The following is an 18,737-nucleotide window of genomic DNA, read 5'->3' as shown; positions in this document are numbered from 1 at the left end:
CCCAAGAAAGTGGAAATGATTACATCAACATTCTCAATTCCACTCTAAAAGAGGTTAGGAAATAGGATATTGATCAAAGACAGTCAGAGAAGCACACCTGAAAAAAAGTTATCATTACCATCATCGTAAGAGTTCAATTCACAATTTGTCACATTCAATGCTTTAAGCGGAGTAGGTGTAGGAAACGTAGGATCCCCAATTTTACTTTGTTTCACCAATTTTAATTTTCTAGGAATACTTCGAGGCTCCCCCCTCACCATGGATGCACCCTGAAGCCCCTGATGAGAGCTCACAAAGCTCACCGAAGGCCTTGCCCTTGGCCTCTTGTCTTGGCTCTCCACACAGCAGTTTGCAAAAAGGAACTCTCCTGGGATGGTGGAGAAGGAAAGAGGGAGGATTAGAGCCACCCAGGAATTCTGAGACTCTCTTTTTCTGCTTCTAGACAATGTTGTCCACACACATTCCTTTGTACTTCTTGTTTACAGGGTTTTTTTTTAACTTTTAAAAAATATTACATCTAACCTTTTCATTCTTATATATCCTCTAATTTCGTACGACTTAATACCTCTCGCTATTCCAAAAATTCAATGACTATCAAGGACCCAGTTCCGGGCACTAGGAATAAAACAGCACTGTCTCTGCCTTCGTGGAGCTGACAGGCCACTCAAGGAGACACATAGCACACACATAGAGATACAATACAACACGACACTCTGATTAAAACCAGAAAGAAGATGGAAAATGGCAGGCTCTGCTTTTTTGGATGGGGAGATCAAGGAAAGCTTTTCTGATAAGGTAAAGTTTGAGCAAAGATTATACCAAAATAATGAATGCTCTTGTTTAATTTAGGTCAATATCTACAGGAGGAACATTCCCAGCAGCAGGGAACAAAAGAACAGCAAAAACAAAAGTCTTGAGGCAGATGTGTGCTGTGTTCAAAGAATGGCAAAGACTGGCCTGGGAGCAAGAAGGGACGGGAAATGAGGTGGGAGGGGTAGGAAGGGGTCAGATCTAATATATATTTACAAGGAATGACGGGCTTCAGGGTGAAAAGCAGGCTATATCAGAGCAAGAGACAAAGCAAAGAGACCCATTGGGAGGCTATTTCCCAAGCCAGGGAATAAGAAGATGGTGCTTTGGATGATCTGGGAGTAATGTGAAGGTAATTTGAAGGCAGAGCCCTACTGATAATTACAATGTGGGATGTGGAAGGAAGATCTCACTTTATTAAAGATGGAAACGAAAGGGTAAAGAGCAAAATCAAGAATTTTATTTGAGACACATTAATCATGTGATTCCTATGCCTATAATTTCCAAGTGGAAATGCTGGAAGCCCAGGGAAGATCAAAGCTAGAGATAAAAATCTAGGACTCATCGAGGGGCGCCTGGGTGGCTCAGTTGGTTAAGCGACTGCCTTCGGCTCAGGTCATGATCCTGGAGTCCCGGGATCGAGTCCCACATCGGGCTCTCTGCTCAGCAGGGAGTCTGCTTCTCCCTCTGACCCTCTTCCCTCTCGTGCTCTCTATCTCTCATTCTCTCTCTCTTTCAAATAAGTAAATAAAATCTTTAAAAAAAAAATCTAGGACTCATCGATTTAGAAATAATATTTACAGCCTTGAGACTGGCTGAGATCACCAAAAGAATGAGTGAAGATAGAAGGAAAAGTGGTCCAGTCTAAGCCCCGGGCAATCGAACATTTAGAAGTTGGCCAGCAGAGGGTGATCCAGCAAAGGAGACGGAAAAGTGACCACCGAGGTGGGAGAAAAACCAAATGAGTGTGGTGTGGACAGCATCAAAGGAATAAAACACTTCTGAGGGCCTGAGTAAGAAAACTGAGACTGTCCCTCCGGCATTGATATTACCTCTGGCTTTGACACTTTGGAAGTGATTAGTGACTTTAACCTAAGTTGTTTGGTGGAATGGTAGGAAGACTAGAGTAGATGAAAAGAAAATTAGAAAAAAAGAAAGTAGATACAGCAAATATTAAAAAAAAAAAAAACCTTACAAAACTTTTTGAAAAAAAGAACAGGGACAACAATAGCCAAACTATGAAAAGAGCCCAGATGTCCATCGACAGATGAATGGATAAAGAAGATGTGGTATATGTGTGTGTGTGTGTGTGTGTGTGTGTGTGTGTGTGTGTGTGTGTAATGGAATATTATGCAGCCATCAAAAAATGAAACATTGCCATTTGCAACGATGTGGATGGAACTAGAGGGTATTATGCTAAGTGAAATATGTCAATCAGAGAAAGATGATTATCATATGATCTTACTCATATATTAAATATCAGAAACATAATAGAGGATCATAGGGGAAGGGAGGGAAAAATGAAACAAGATGAAACCAGAGAGGGAGACAAACCATAAGAGACTCTTTTTTTTTTAAGATTTTATTTATTTATTTGAGACAGAGAGAATGAGAGATAGAGAGCACGAGACGGAGGAGGGTCAGAGGGAGAGGCAGACTCCCCGCTGAGCAGGGAGCCCGATGCGGGACTCGATCCCGGGACTCCAGGATCATGACCTGAGCCGAAGGCAGTCGCTTAACCAACTGAGCCACCCAGGCGCCCCCATAAGAGACTCTTAATCATAGGAAACAAACTGAGGGTTGCTGGAGGGGAGGGGGGTGGGGGATGGACATTAAGGAGGGCACATGATGTAATGAGCACTGGGTGTTATATAAGACTGATGATTCACAGACCTGTACCTCTGAAACCAATAATACATTAAATGTTAATTAATTGAATTTAAATTTTTAAAAATGTTAAAAAAAAAAGAACAGGGATAGAAGAGGGTAGCTGGAAGGAGATGTAGGGCCCAGGGTACCTTCTCAAAATAGGAGATACTAGAATTTGCTTGGAAGTTATGGGTGAGATCTGGTAGAGAGGGGGAAATTGATGGTCAGGAGACAGGGGACAGGGCTGCTGGAGGAAGGTCTGGAGATGAGACTTGGCGAGCAGTTGCACATGTGGATCTGAGCCACGCAAATGTAGTGTGGCTGTGTGACTGTGGACAAGTTACAGTGCCTCGGCTTCCTCATTGGTAAAACTGGGGTGATTCCTACCTCACAGGGCTGCTGTAGGATTACATCAGTTAGTATGTAAGGTACTTAGGACTAAGCCAGGCTCACCATGGCCACTCTGTGAGGTTGGTTTCTTTGCTATGGCAGAGAAGGGATGGGATCCAGGGCACAGGCTGGCTCAGACCCATCCTCCACTGCAGTGGGCTCAGGGGCAGGCAGGAGGACAGACCTGGGGGTGGGAATATGTGAAAGTTGTCTTCATATTTCTTTTATTTTCTCAGTCAAATAAGAAACTAAGAAGGAAAAAAGAAACGTTGGCGGTCTGAGGCGAGAGGAGAAAGTGTGAAACAGTCATCTTGGAGAATGGACAAGTGAATTCCCCAGGAAAATGTGGGAGGACTGGCAGGCAGCCCTGTGGGCCCACTTGAGATGTGACATCGTACATTTAAAGTGAGACATGTTAAGGGGGTTGTGTTTTTCTCCAGCCACCTTCAGCTGCTTGGGTGCAGGCATGGCTGGGAGGGATAGAGGAAGCAGAGAGATTGAACCAGCAGCAAATTTTACTAGACGGGTTCAGTGATGGAGGGGTGGGGAAGGGAGGTGGTTGACTGTGTATGAAGGAAGTAATTAAAGATGGGCCAGGCAAAGAGTACAAACTCCCAACAGTAACACAAGTCCTGGGGATCTAATGTACAGTATGGTGACTATAATTAATAACACTGTATTGTATACTTGAAAGTTATTATGAGAGTAGATCTTAAATATTACCAACACAAAAAGAATAGTATTTACATGAGGAGATAGAAATGTTAACTAGCCTTACTGGGGTAACCATTTTGCAATATATAAGAGTGTCAAATCATCACATTGTGCACCTTAAATTTACATATGTTATATGTCAACAGTATCTCAGTAAAGTAAAGTAAAACAATATCTCAACAAATCTCGGGAAATAAAGATGGACCAGGGACTCTAATTAAAGAGAAGCTGAGGACGAAGCTGGACAGAGAAAAAGTATGGGATCATTGGAATTTGGAGAAAACTATCAGGAATCATCACTATTTGATGGCTTTGCTGACCTTCTTCCCGTAGACAAAAATTGGCCATGGGCTAAAAAAGAACATTTCTTTATTTTTAAAGCATTATAAAATCACTTTTAGCTGCCTTTTCTTTCCACAAACCGAAAAGGGTTGCACTTGATGGAATAATTGTGACAATATGATACTAATCCCCTAGGAACACGAAGGCAAAGCCCTGCGTTTTCCGCTCTCATCACTGAACTGTTGACCACTGACCACTACCACCCACCAAGAACAACTTCTACATGACCCTCAATAAGCTCAGTTAATTCCTTCTCCCTAAAGTATAGAGCTATATGACCCAGCAATCCCACTTCTGGGTATATATCCAAAGGAAATAATATCATACCCCAAAGAGATATCTGTACTCTGGGGTTCACAGTCACATAATTCACGAGAGCCAAGGTATGGAAACAACCTACCTGTCCACTGACAGATGAATGGATAAAGATGATGTGATATACATATAATAGAATATTATTTGACCTCTAAAAAGAAGGAAATCTTATCATTTGCCACATGGATGAAACCAAAGGACATTATGCTGAGTGAAAGAACTTAGAGATAGACAAATACTACATGGTATATTACTTATAGGTGGAATCAAAATTTAAAAAAAAAAAAGTCTAACTCATAAAAAAAAACAAAAAGTCAAACTCATAAAAAGAGAAAGTAGAAAAGTGGTTGCCCTGGGCTAGAGGGTAGGGAAAACAGGGAAGGATTAGGAAAAGGGTACAAACTGTCAGCTCTAAGATGAATAAGGTCTAAAGATCTAATTTATAACATGGTGACTATAGTTGATAACACTGTATTGTAGCACTGAAATTTGCTAAGAGAGTAAAACTTAAATGTCCTCACACAAAAAAAGTAATTATATGAGGTGATAGCTCTGTTAATTAATCCAATGGTGGGAATCCTTTTACAATGTTACATGTGTATCAAATCACCAAAATGTACACTCTAAATATCTTATAATTTTATTTGTCAGTTATACTTCAATAAAGTCAGAGCCATAAAAATAATGAAAAGGACAAAGTCAGGCTGCATGTAATCAAACCTGGGCCAACAAAATGGTCACTACCTTCATGATGTGATTTGAATGACATTGCTTAGGTCAACATGTCTCATAATCCGTCCCACACTCAACCACCCTAATGGAGCCTTCTTTCTCCTCCTCTGTGTCCTGAAATGCCCAACATGAGATGCCATGTCATGCCATGGTATCTCTCTTGGCAGAATACTCTCTCCAGAAACGCCCTATGGAATAGTATACAATTTATACTGGAAAGGAAAGAAGGGCCCTAACAGCCATAGGGGTAAGAGAGGAAAGCCTTCCCCTTGTACCATCAACCCCGCCCTTCAGCACAAAGGAACTTAAAAGGTTTACTATTTTGCCACTTTTAGTACTTGAGGAATTATATCACAAGCCTGAGAAGATAGCTCTAGAAAAAGGAAGTTTCAGGAACTGTGCAGAGAAGACAGAAGGAAAACAAGCCTTTCTGGAGTGAGATTTCTCTTTTATAGCCCTGTTTCCTCATTATCTTTGTCAACCAGTGAATGTTCTTATTTTGTAGGAGCCTACGATCATTTTGTAGCTGTTAAACATCTTTAGTAGAATGCCAGTGGTACTCTGCTGCAATTTTCTGTGGAACAGTGACTGCTCTTACAGATCAGTAACAAAAAAAGTTATGATCACCTTTCCAAATATTACCAAAATAATGTACATGATTGCAGTTTGACCCAGAAAGGCAGAAAACTACTGGATAAAGGAAGGATGGCCTTGTCCTGTGTTGTATAACCAATGACGAGCACAGGGCTTGGCCATCAGCAGTGCTCAAGAAGTATTTGTTGAGTGGATGGACAGGTGAATGAATGCACAATGAGCTAGATCCAGGTTTTTAACAATTGCCTAGGTCTAAAAAAACACAGAGTAACAATTGATAAACAATTAGTAACAAACACATTCCTCTAAATAATGCTGTAGCAAGCATAAGGGCAACATATAAGAACAACAGGTGCAGAAGGCGCTTGATGGAATGAGCACAGGGTGTTATATGCAACCAATGAATCACTAAATTCTACCCCTGAAACTAATACACTATATGTTAACTAAATTGAATTCACATAAAATTTTTAAAAAAGAACAACAGGTACAAAACAAACCAGAGTTGTATGCCTTGATTTTCCATTCATAAAAACTAAAGAGAAAGTCATCTCTATTTCCGCCAGTCTTTCAACTAGTCACACCCAAGGGCAACAATGATGTCATGAACAGCTCTGAACACAAAGGGCAATGACATGAAATAAACGTTCGACAAATAAAACTGTGCCAAAAACAGTAACAGGATCCCTGATCCAAAGAACTAAAAAGAAAGAACTCACTCTATAACACTACCAGGTTGTATTTAAAGGTTATAGGGTAATGCTTTCTGAATTTGGTAACTCTGTTAAACCCCAATTTTATTTTCATTTATTTGAATCCTAAATAAGCATGTGGATCAATGTAAAACACACACACACATACACACACAGAGACACTCAGTTATCCCATATTAAAATGACACAGAAAAGGGGGGAAAAATGAACCTCTAAAAAGAAGCAATTGCTCTTGGTTTATCGGATATAACAGATACCAAATAATAGTGATCAAAGACTTAAAGTTCTATTTGTCCTGAGAATCCCTGACAAAACACGGCAATCCTGGTAAGGAAGGTTCATTGAGTTCAGCCTGAAAATTTCTTCTAGTTTTGTCACCTGGTATGGAAAGTACATCCTCCCAACTGACTCTTCCTTCTTCCCAGGGTACTTGATACTGATTACTTCATGATACCAAGCAATCGCAAGGACGCTAACAGCGATCAAGGGGGCAGTCATGATGGTTTCTGAGTAACCACCTCCAGTGAGAGACAAAATCCTCCCCCCACTTCACACTGTTCCCACTCCCAAGCATGTGACACCCATTGCATAAACTCCCTTTCACTCTTGCTGAACCAGCATCAGCTCAGGGTGTCCCACAGAATTCAGGATGCACGGTCCAGCATTGACTGAGGCTCCTTGCCATAGACCTAACAGGATTGTTTCATGGTATCCTTACTAAGATCAAGTCACTTGCTGGCATGTCCACTGTCAAGAATTGTGACACCTAACAACAGTGAAAACTTGACAGGTGTCAGCCAAAAAACCGAACACAGGTGTTTGGAGAGTAGATAGCTCAGCGTCCAATGGGGATACAGACATGGTTCAATGTCTCATTGCTGGGCTTGAGGGGAACTGAAACTGTACCATGAAAACTGTAAAGCATTAAACAGAGATGTCAGGTAAGTGCCCTTGGTAAAGAGATGCTTGGTGATACCAAGTAGTGTGTCCAGAGCTTCCACAGAGAATGTCCTGTTGCAGGTGGCAGGGAGAAGAAAAGATCTGTCTAGACAGTATCCTCTCTAAGCCAGTTTTACCTGTCTGGCCACTCTCTGACAGAATCCCTCAATAGCTGTTTTATAACCCATAACAATACTTGGAACTTACATGGGGCTCTTCTTCTGAGGGACTCAAAATACTTTGCAGGCATTATCCTCCAAGCTTACACTGTCAGCGAAACAGGAAGCAAGTTTGATAAACTTTGTTTTGCCTACGGCCTGCCTAGCTAGTGATAGAACGGCCTTGAGTGCTTAAATATCGTAGCAGAGCCTCAAACAGGTTTATTAAACCCAGAATTTTTGGCTCTCTAGGTCAGGCCTGTTTTATTTGTTGCAAACATTTCTGCCTAAGGTTACCAAAACCAAGAGTTCGAATTTTGTTCAGGACCACAACCATGGGTTAACTCCCAAAGAAATCAGATAGGACGTATGGGAGAAAATTTACCCCATGGCCGTGGCCTGAGTAACCTGACTCTGCTACGAAGTCCAGTTGCCATTAATTTAATAAGCAGCTCCCACCCAAAGTCCCCAGTTTCTCTCATCCCATTTTTATCACAGTTTAGACATTTTTAGATTTCCAGAAGCTAGAGGCATAACTAGCACTCCCAGAGCATTACTAATGAGGAGAAACTTGGTTGAGAATACGTCATCCCAATAACGGAGGTAGGAAGAATTCCAATAGTAATACTCATACCCAACATAACCTGTCTCTTTGTTTTTTGTTTTTTGTTTTCCTTAAAGATTTTATTTGGCAGAGAGACGGCAGCAGAGGGAGAGGGAGAAGCAGACTCCCCTCTGAGCACGGACCTGATGTGGGACTCGGTCCCAGGACTCCAGGATCATGATGTGAGCCGAAGACAGACACTTAACCAACTGAGCCACCCAGGTGCCTCAGCAAGCTGTCTCTTTGATTTACAAGAAGAAGAAGATCTCACCTGTGTATTCTGTCTCTTTGGAATAGCAATCATCAATTTGAATTGTCATCTTTTGTTTTAAGTGTCAAACTTCTCTTTTTAGTGGCCCTTTTCTTTCCTTTACGAAGTTTAAAATTAAATCTAAGGTGAACACATTAGGGCACATGAAAAAGAGAAGAATACCATTTAAAAAAAAAACAGGGTGGCTTGGCTGGGCAGATGCTGAGTACGTATTAGTCTTTCTCCCACCTCCCCCTTAAATGGAGTAGCTCGGACACATCTCAGTGACAGATTTCTAAAAGAAGAAACATTTGGGGCACCTGGATGGCTCAGTCGGTTGGGTGTTGGACTCCCGGTTTCGGTGCTCTGAGCTCAGCAAGGAGTCTGTTTCGGATTCTCTCCACCTCTCCCCCCGCCCCGCCTACCCCCCACCACTGGCACTCTCTCTCTCTCAAATAAATAAATAAATAAATAAAATCTTTAAAAAGAAAAAATAAAATCAAGAGGAAACATTTGTTGGCATGTGTTTACCTGGCAATCCCTATACAAATATAATCAAAAGCCACTGTAGCCAAATGCTTTCCACACTTAAAGAGAGGCTGAAGTATTGGGGATGGCACTGCTTTTATTTTCCAGACTTTTTTTAACTTGGGCACCAAATTGGGTACAAAACTCAAAAGCCAAAAAAGAAAAAAATTAAATTTGTTTTGAGGATATGAAACAATTCTCCAGCAGGTGGCCCTCTGGTATCATAAGGGGCTGAGGAACCCCAGAAGCTTCTGAAATAATGTCCACCAAATTCAGCAGCTCACAAAGTTAAGCTGACTCAAAATTTATAGAATTCTCTTACATTTCTAAAGTCTTAACTCTTCCTGCCAACGAAATGCTTTCACATTTTATCATGTAATACTGGATGTATACAATAGAATATATATGTAATATTTATGTTATTAGTCTTAACAATGAATTGAATCCCAGAAAATTGGAATATTCCAGCTCTGGCTTCCCAAAATGAATTTAAAGAATCACTTAAGCTTACTGAGCTCCCTGTTACCTGCCTGGGTGCAGATGTTGATATACATTCCAACAAAAGGAATGAAATGGTGTCCAACCCCACAATGGGATGCAAGAAATCTAAGCACATTCCCACTGAATTTCTAGCAGAATGTAACTGGCAACCACTTCTTTGTTCACATAAAAAGTGTTTAAGCTCAGGCCCAAAATAAGCACTGGATTTAAAATGATAACAACAACAAGCAGGACAAGTCAAGTAGCAAGCACATCAATTAAACAAGATAATGGTCCTAAAACCATACACTCCATTATTCATCACTTACCCAATGCTTGGTAACCACAGGCCAATGTGGATACAAGAGAGAAAGATCTGATCCTGCCCACCTGCCGTTAAGGAGGTCTGGAGAGCTAATTTAAGAGCAGAAACTGACGATCTATTGCTGGGAAGATAGACTCTTTTTGGGTGCACATACTAATAAAAATGAAACGGTATTAGGTAAACTTGTGGACTGAATGCCAACACTTAAAATGTCAGAGTATTCCACATAAAAATCAAAACTTTCAGCTTATCCTGAAAAACTTCCAAGATCTGGCATCACTGAGCTCACATACTCCTCCTGGCAACAATATGAACAAGATCTGTCCAGATCAGAGGGAGTGTGTGCCCTCTACTGCACCACACTCACCACTCCCTACTGTCTTAGGCGCCTTCCTTTTTGCTTACCTACGTTGTCCACCTGGCCCCTGACCCATGGTTGCATGGAGAAGATGTGACTATTTCATTATAACAATTCATACATACTAGTAAATGATAAATGATACCTAATTTTAATTGATAAATGATGTAAAATATTTATATTTATTATGCATATACTCCAGGTCATGCAAGCATTTACTATATGAAAGATCCCATTTTATTCTTACAAGAAAAGATGGGAACATCAATGGCCCTGCTTTACACAGATAGGAAAACTGAAGTCGAAAGAAATTAAACAATTTGGTCAAGATCACAATGCTGATTCATGATGGAGCTAAAACTTAAACAGAGTTATGTCCATTTAAGTCCAGAACCAGAGCTATTTTCAGTTCTATACTGCTTCTCGGTGTGGGTTGGGTGGTCTGAGAGGCTTCATGAAAGAGGATGAGTTTGAGCTGAACTGTTTTTTTTTCTCCTTCCTATCCTCTTTTAATTTTAACTTCATAGCCTTCTGTTTATAGAGTAGCATAGCACTATTATATATTACAAAATGTGATAGCCTATTATCATGCAGGTATATTTCTCATATAGTGAGAACAGTGTTATACTGCCTAGATATGAATCATGCTGTGCTTTTAACAGAGATGGGATTTTCTCTTAAGGGTGGGATGGCGTCAATCATGATGGCTGTCTGGCAGTCAGTTGCCTAGGGATTGAAGGTATGTCCTTCAACCTGCAAAGCAGGGCTGATAATATGTGTGTGGGATTGGGGATTCCCTACTTGGTGGTGGGCCCTAGAGGAAATTTATGTCTTGGTCTTGGCTCTTCCATGTGGGGGCAGGGAGGAGGAAGACGAAAAAAGAAGTTACACTCTGTATAGGAAACAAGGCAAGAGCCGAGTAGCCAGAAAGCCTGGCAAGGTGCTTGAAAACTATTCTAACGCTTTGGGTATAGAATATAAAAAAAACCTTCTCAGAGAGTGGAATGGGTCAGGGTCTGGGAGCCCTGAGAGCTTATTAGCTAAGGTAAGATCAGAGAAATCAGTATGTTGTGAGCCTAATTCACTTTGTGTTTCTTTTATTTTCTTGTTTTATTTGCTTTGTGTTCCCTTAGGTTCAAGCCAAGTATTTTTTTGAATTTCTACACAAGCGAGAGGGTTTTCACTTTTGCTCGGGCTAGAGTCTTTTTTTTTTTTTAAGATTTTTTTAATTTATTCATTCGAGACACAGAGATACAGAGAGAGAGAATATGAGCAGGGGGAGACGCAGAGGAAGGGGGAGAAGCAGGCCCCCCACTGAGCAGGGATCTCAACGCGGGGATTGATCCCAGGACTCTGGGATCATGACCTGAGCCGAAGACAGACACTTAACCATCTGAGCCACCCAGGCATCCCTGGGCTAGAGTTTTAATAGGATATAAGAGCCCTCAGAGAACACGTGTAGCAGATGAGAGAAAATTGAGAAAATTGAGGGAGCCGTGTCGGGCCCTCTGCCCACCTGGAGAATCTCCTTCTCATAATAAAACATTGGAGATTCTTTCCACGTTTTTAATAGAAGAAATTTCCATAGAATATTTTGTTTGGAGAACAATGTAGAAGGAGGTAGTATGGCGGAAGAAGAAAAGGCAGTGGTAAATTTAGGCGGAATCAATGTTAATCTTTCAAGACAAATGCAATGTTTCCAAGTGTGAACATTCTTAAAATCTTCTAAGGCCATTCAAATTGATGCATTATGTTTTTATTCTACTCTTTCCCTTTGGGGTTGTGTATACACTGAAGTGATAAGAGGTAATCTGATGCCAAAACAACTTCATGGTTATGAATACAGCCTGATAAAGTGCAGTTGATAATATCCTTATGTTATTTTATACATTGTTAAACTTTGTGATTGTGCTCCAATGCAATAAAATTATCATGTTTATACCAGTAAAGGATAGTTATGTGTAGCTTCACACTGAAAAACATGCCTTTTAAAAATGCCTTAATTTTCTGCAAATATCTAAAATGCCTTTGAAATCTCCACAGCCTACTATGTGGTTATAAGCTACACGTTTGCTTCCACAACTGCACAAAACCACCACACATGGAAAGCCCCGTTTGGACCAATCCTCACAAAGATTCACAACACTGGAGTACGAGCCCAGATGAATCACTCAGAACCAATCCTTTTGCCTGCGTTCTGAACATCCTCCTCGAGAGAGACATGCTGCAGTTTCCTACAAATCAAATATTTGGTAGCCTGAGACGGAGCCCCTGGGTGCCTCCTCTACATTGAAAGGCAGTTGCTTCTGTTATTAAAAACTATTCTTGGGGCGCCAGGGTGCCTCAGTCCGTTAAGCATCAGACTCTTGATTTCAGCTCAGGTCATGACCTCAGCGTTGTCAAGCTCAGTGGGGAGTCTGCTTCTCTTCTGCCCCTCCCCCTGCTTGTGCACGCTCTCTCTCTCTCTCTCAAATAAATAAAAAATCTTTTTAAAAAGTTATAAAAAATCCTATTCTTAAGAAAGAATTCATCTATGGGTGGCTCAGTTGGTTAAGCAACTGCCTTCAGCTCAGGTCATGATCCGGGGTCCTGGGATGGAGTCCCACATCAGGCTCCCTGTTCAGCAGGGAGCCTGCTTCTCCCTCTGACTCTGCTTGACACTCCCCCTGCTTGTGCTCTCCCTCTCTCTCTCTCTGTCAAATAAATAAATAAAATCTTTAAAAAAAATTTTAAAAAGGGGCGCCTGGGTGGCTCAGTTGGTTAAGCTCGGCTCAGGTCATGATCCTGGAGTCCCGGGATCGAGTCCCACATTGGGCTCCCTGCTCAGCAGGGAGTCTGCTTCTCCCTCTGACCCTCCCCCCTCTCATGTTCTCTCTCTCTCTCTCTCATTCTCTCTCTCATATAAATAAAATCTTTAAAAATAAATAAATAAATAAATTTTTAAAAAGAAATAATTCATCTACCAATAACCTAATTAGAAAAATATGCTTGATTGCGTCTCTGTAAACTGACTGCTAGTGTGGTATATGTGGTATCTATTCACCACCCTTTAGAATGTTTTCCATATTTTTGAGTCTGTCATCACTTATTTTTTTTATAAATATCAATAGAACAATGAGTATATATATGTTATGTGATACTTTCCCACCTTCTACCTTGTATTTCTGTTATTTATGTATCTGTCTTAACTCTTCTACTAACATTTATGCAAGATCCACTCCCATCTCTTCTTTTTTATTATCTGAATCACCAAACAAATACTTGCTAAATGTGCACATAAATGAATGAACAAAACCTCTGGATATACATAAGGCAAAATCCTTTTGTCATCCTGAGCCATCATGTAAAATTTCATGTGTGTCTAAGGGTAAGTTTTACTAAGCAGTACTAACTTTCTACTTTCTAGTGGGGGGCAACAAACGCTCCAGAAAAAAAAAAAAAAAAAGGAAAAAGTCAGCTCCAGGATAATTATGGCTTAGTTGAGATCATACCAATAAATGAATTCCTTATAAGAAAGCATACTAGAAAATTTAGTCATGTCAGTTATCTTTCTTCAACAGCAGAATTTATAAGCAAAGCTTTAGGGTAATGCATCATAATATTGATTTTAAATATTTCTGAAATACCACTGGCTTTGTGAACATGAATAGCAAATGTGGAATGACCATTCCGAGTCCTAAGTAATTTACTGGACTAACATATTGGTACTTAAAAACAAAGATCTATCATAAACGCCAGAGAAAGTATGATGACTTCAGGACAAGACAACAAAATGACTTACTATAAAAGGCAATCGATAACTGAAATCACCAGCAATTCTGTGTCATGTAATATATGTGAAGATGCAAAGATAAAAACAAGTAAAAAAAAAAAAAAAGATCATCCTTCCCTAATGTACTTGGCAATGGTATTAGATGTTTCCTGTGTTCATGTTAATAGTTATAAAATTATTAATTTTTATTAAATTTCCGTTGCTTTTTTCCAGAACAAGCATGGAGGGGAGAATTCAGCATCTAATTCAGCAAATCAATTCATCACTAAAAGTCAAACAAAGGTCATATTCCATCAAATACTCTTTTACTCATCTTCCCCATTTGTATATCATTTAAGTGGCTCTGTTACTGAGGCAAAATGAAATCCAAAGCATTTCCAAGAACAAAGGCCAAAACTTGTATTCCTTCTTAACACAATTAGAGTGAACAATGTTCACCATCATTAGCCATCAGGGAAATTCAAATCAAGACCACATTGAGATACCGCCTTACACCAGTTAGAATGGCAAAAATTGACAAGGCAGGAAACAACAAATGTTGGAGAGGTTGTGGAGAAAGGGGACTCCTCCTACACTGTTGGTGGGAATGCAAGTTGGTACAGCCACTTTGGAAAACAGTATGGAGGTTCCTCAAAAGTTAAAATAGAGCTACCCTATGACCCATCAATTGCACTATTGGGTATTTACCCCAAAGATAAAGATGTAGTGAAAAGAAGGGGCACATGCACCCCAATGTTCATAGCAGCAATGTCCACAAGCCAAACTGTGGAAGGAGCTGAGATTGCCCTTCAACAGACAAATGTATAAAGATGTGGTCCACATATACAATGGAATATTACTCAGCCATCAGAAAGGATGAATACCCACTGTTTGCATCGACATGGATGGAACTGGAGGGAATTATGCTAAGTGAAATAAGTCAAGCAGAGAAAGTTAATTATCATATGGTTTCACTTATTCATGGAACATAAGGAATAGCTGGAGGACACTAGGAGAAGGAAGGGAAAAATGAAGGGGGGGATTGGAGGGAGAGATGAACCGTGAGAGACGATGGACTCTGGGAAACAAACCGAGGGTTTTAGAGGGGAGGGGGGCGGGGGGATGGGTTAGCCTGGTGATGGGTATTAAAGAGGGCACGTTCTGCGTGGAGCACTGGGTGTTATGCACAAACAATGAATCATGGAACACTACATCAAAAACTAATGATGTAATGTATGGTGATTAACATAACAATAAAATTTAAAAAAAAACAAGGGAAAAAAAGACTAAAAGACTAAAAAAGAAAAAACTAAAGTTAAATGATATATCTCATCTTATTTTTTATTGTAATTTTTTTATAATTCTTTCATTTTTTTTAAAGATTTTATTTATTTATTTGAGAGAGAGAGAATGAGAGATAGAGAGCACGAGAGGGAAGAGGGTCAGAGGGAGAAGCAGACTCCCCGCTGAGCAGGGAGCCCAATGCGGGACTCGATCCCGGGACTCCAGGATCATGACCTGGGCCGAAGGCAGTTGCTTAACCAACTGAGCCACCCAGGCGCCCTCATCTTATTTTTTAAAAACCAAGATGCTAAAGAAAGGTTAAATATGACTTTCCTGTTGGATACTAAGAATTAAAAAATCTCTTTCTATGTTAAAAAAGGTAATATGTTATATGTTTACATATAACATACATTGTAAGTTTAAAAAAAAAAAAGGTAATTCTCCAGCAAATCAATTACTGTGAGTTTGTTCAAGAAAGCCCATAATAAATGGGCCTTTGGAATATGAGGAAATGGGAACTGTCTGGGATAATAGCACTGAATTAGCAGCCCCAACACTCACCCTATCATGCCTACAGAAACACATTAAATAGGATCAGTCAGATCAAGAATTCACCTTCTCCAGCCCAGGGACACTGGTATTTCTTCTTCTCTTACAGACAAGCAGTAAGCTAACCCAGGGCAATCTTGAGACAATCCAAGCAAATTCACCATGTTCCCAAGTCTGTCTGGCCAGCACCATGACGAGCACCAAGTAGTTTCCCATTTCCCACTAGGTGGAAGGCCCAGATATTGCCTTCCAAACATTAAGGGAGGAAGGCTGGGGGTGTGAGGAAGGACTGCCAAAACCTAATCACAAGAAATCTTTGTTTTTGTACTCTGACCTCTCACAAGTACTTAGAAGCCTAGTACTTGGGACAAATAAACCCACAATTGATTTTTTTCTGAATATTGAATTGTTAAAGTAATAACCTTCCACCCTATGGAATTATTGTTACATTTTTTCAGCACAGATAAATGCCCATCTTCTGTGGGAATACAGGAAAGGCTAAAATAAGTTTGATTTATTCAGAGTAAATAGATACCCTCAGTTGGATTTCCAAAACACAGAAATCAGGGGGCCTCCTGGGTGGCTCAGTCAGTTGAGCAAGTGACTCTTGGTTCAACTCAGGTCGTGATCTCATGGGTTGTGGGATGGAACCCACCAGGAGTTCCATGCTCAGCAGGGAGTCTGCTTAAAGATTCTCACCTTCTGCCCCTCCTCTGACCTGTGCACACACATGTGTGCACTCTCAAATAAATGGATCTTTAAATTAAAAAAAAAAAAAGCAGAACTTCTTTAAGTAAGAAATATTGAAAGACCTAGTCCATTCGCTATTAGGGTTAAAATATAAGGACAGTTAACCCAGATAAAAAAAATCCAAGCAAATTTTCATAAGTAATCAGAAATTGTTAAGTTCCCATTTTGGAGCAGAGAAAGACATTAATATTCACCAAAAAATAGATATCAACCTATACAGAGATCATGTCCAAAAATTCATTTATGTAGTTATATACATGCAACTAACTTGCCATTATCCTACTTTGAATAAAAAATTAGAACATTTCGCCATGTTTATATGTCAAAGATGATGAATGCAGCCCTAGTGGAGTTACGCCTGAGATAAGTATAATGCATTTTTTATCACCCTGAAAACATTTATTCCCTTAAAAAAAAAAAGTACAGAAAAGTAAAACCTATCAGGCAAGGTGACAGAGAAAACATCAACCCTGTGACAGAAAAATCACACCACATTTTTGCTGACAAGGTAAAAGACCTACCGAAAGGCACAAGGCAATACACATTTATCGAGGCAGGCTTTCTTCAGCAACGGGAAAATGTAAAACATACTGAAACTTCTCGGGCTCTACCAATGCACGTCTCTCAGGTGGGTGTTACAGAGCCGGAGCACATCTGCCTTTAGCCCAGCTGGCAAACTTTTCAGAAGCAGATCCTTGTTATGCACTGAATTGCATCCCCAGAAAAAAAATATACATATAACCTGCCACACTTATAAATGTGACCTTCTTCGAAAATAAGGTACTGGCAGATATAATCAAGTGAAGATTAAGTTATCAGGGTGAGTACTAATCCAATGGCTGGTGTTCTTGTAAGACCAGGGAAATATGGGCAGAGAGACACACTGAAGGATCACAGCCACGGGAACATGGAGGCAGGGGTTGCAATTACGTTGCCACAAGCGAAGGAACTCGTGAGGTCACCAGAAGCCAGAAGAAGCAAGAATGACCCCCCCGTCTTGGGGCACTGGAAGGAGCATGGCCCTGCCTACACTTTGATTTCAGACTTCCAGGCTCTAAAACCACAGGAGAATAAATTTCTGTTGTTTTAAGCCATCCAGTTTGTGGTATTTTGTTATGGTAGCCCTAGAAAACTAAGACACTCAGTGAGTATGTTTTAGAGACATAAAGAAGGAGACAAAGATGACAGGGTGCCAATTAGGTACAAATTTGAGGTTCATTTGAGCCCTTAATTATCCCTTAAAGGATAAACATTCAGAAATTTCCACAAAGGTTCTTGGCTTCTTGGTTGTCTGCTGTCTAATAAGGGCAGGTCTTGCCCATAACCCATTGAGAAAAATACTCCATTCTCTGGAGAAGTGCTTCTGTCCCCTAGTGGGAAAGAAGATACTAAAATAATATATAAGGAGTTTAATAATATAATTAAATAAACACAAGCTGGAGAACTGTATGTCATTTGTCAACTCATCACAGAGATTAAAAGTTGAAAGGTAGGTAACTTGACATAGCACAACCCACTGTTCTGGATAAGAATAAATTATCTGCCTCTAGGTATAAGCCTATATAGAATTAAAACCCTTCCCCCAAAGCTTACATTCCTGGACAAGGTGGAAAAACATGCACTGAAACTGGAGGCCTCCAACACATACAGGAGTCTAGTAGGCTTATCTGTTTAAATAAGCATAGTCCAGAGGAGTAGATGCACCAGCATAAAATTAACTGTGACATTATTAATGTACACTAATTAAACATAAATGATACTTCCCAGGATCTAGGAGAAAAGGTGCGTTCATTCAAACTCTTTTGTCTTCAGCCCAATAATGTAGCAGAAAGGATATTTTTAAACCAATAATGTCTTTCATAAGCCTTGATGAGGATCATAATTTCAATCAAAAACTGACAAAATATATTCTCAAAAAGAAGCTGGAATCGAATTGTGTAGAAGAAAAGCATTAAAACTCCAGGACATCTTAGGCAAGTCAAGAAAATTCTCACATATTTCAATGCAACTGCCATCATCTACTAAATTTAGAAAATTATTGCAGTTTCACAAGTATGGATTACTCACAAATATATTTTTTTTCTCTGATTTAATGAGCCCTGTCAGGTAAAGCTGTCATCTCCAACTCAGGTTAATTTGAGGGAACCTGCTTTTTCCAGATGGCATCAAGGAGAGCAGACAGCTAATATGAGATTAACCTCCAAGTCATACAATTTTTATCTCAATGTGGAGTGCAAGAGCTGTTAGCCTCAGAGCTTGCTTTGATCCATTTCTTAAACCAG

The 18,737-nt window shown here is 40.1% G+C and overlaps 1 protein-coding gene across 3 annotated transcripts in view; it reads right to left on the bottom strand.

Annotated features, from left to right (window-relative positions):
• The window catches only part of ARMH4 (armadillo like helical domain containing 4), a 122,312-nt gene that overhangs the window by 85,010 nt on the left and 18,565 nt on the right, over positions 1–18,737 (bottom strand). Inside the window, exon 6 of one of the 3 annotated variants that reach the window (XM_088025038.1) lies at positions 17,736–17,825. The exons of the other annotated variants lie outside the window; for them this stretch is intronic. Coding sequence (XP_087881164.1) covers positions 17,736–17,825 — 90 coding nt within the window. The remainder of the gene's footprint in view (positions 1–17,735; positions 17,826–18,737) is intronic. 3 annotated transcript variants of the gene reach the window in all.

This window comes from Eumetopias jubatus, unplaced genomic scaffold, assembly GCF_037043125.1.
Source record: "Eumetopias jubatus isolate StellerSeaLion01/CBP00866 unplaced genomic scaffold, mEumJub1_p1.0 scaffold_7, whole genome shotgun sequence".
Taxonomy (NCBI): domain Eukaryota; kingdom Metazoa; phylum Chordata; class Mammalia; order Carnivora; family Otariidae; genus Eumetopias; species Eumetopias jubatus.
The sequence above is the reverse complement of the archived record's forward strand: the minus strand, read 5'-3'. Positions and strand labels throughout refer to the sequence as shown.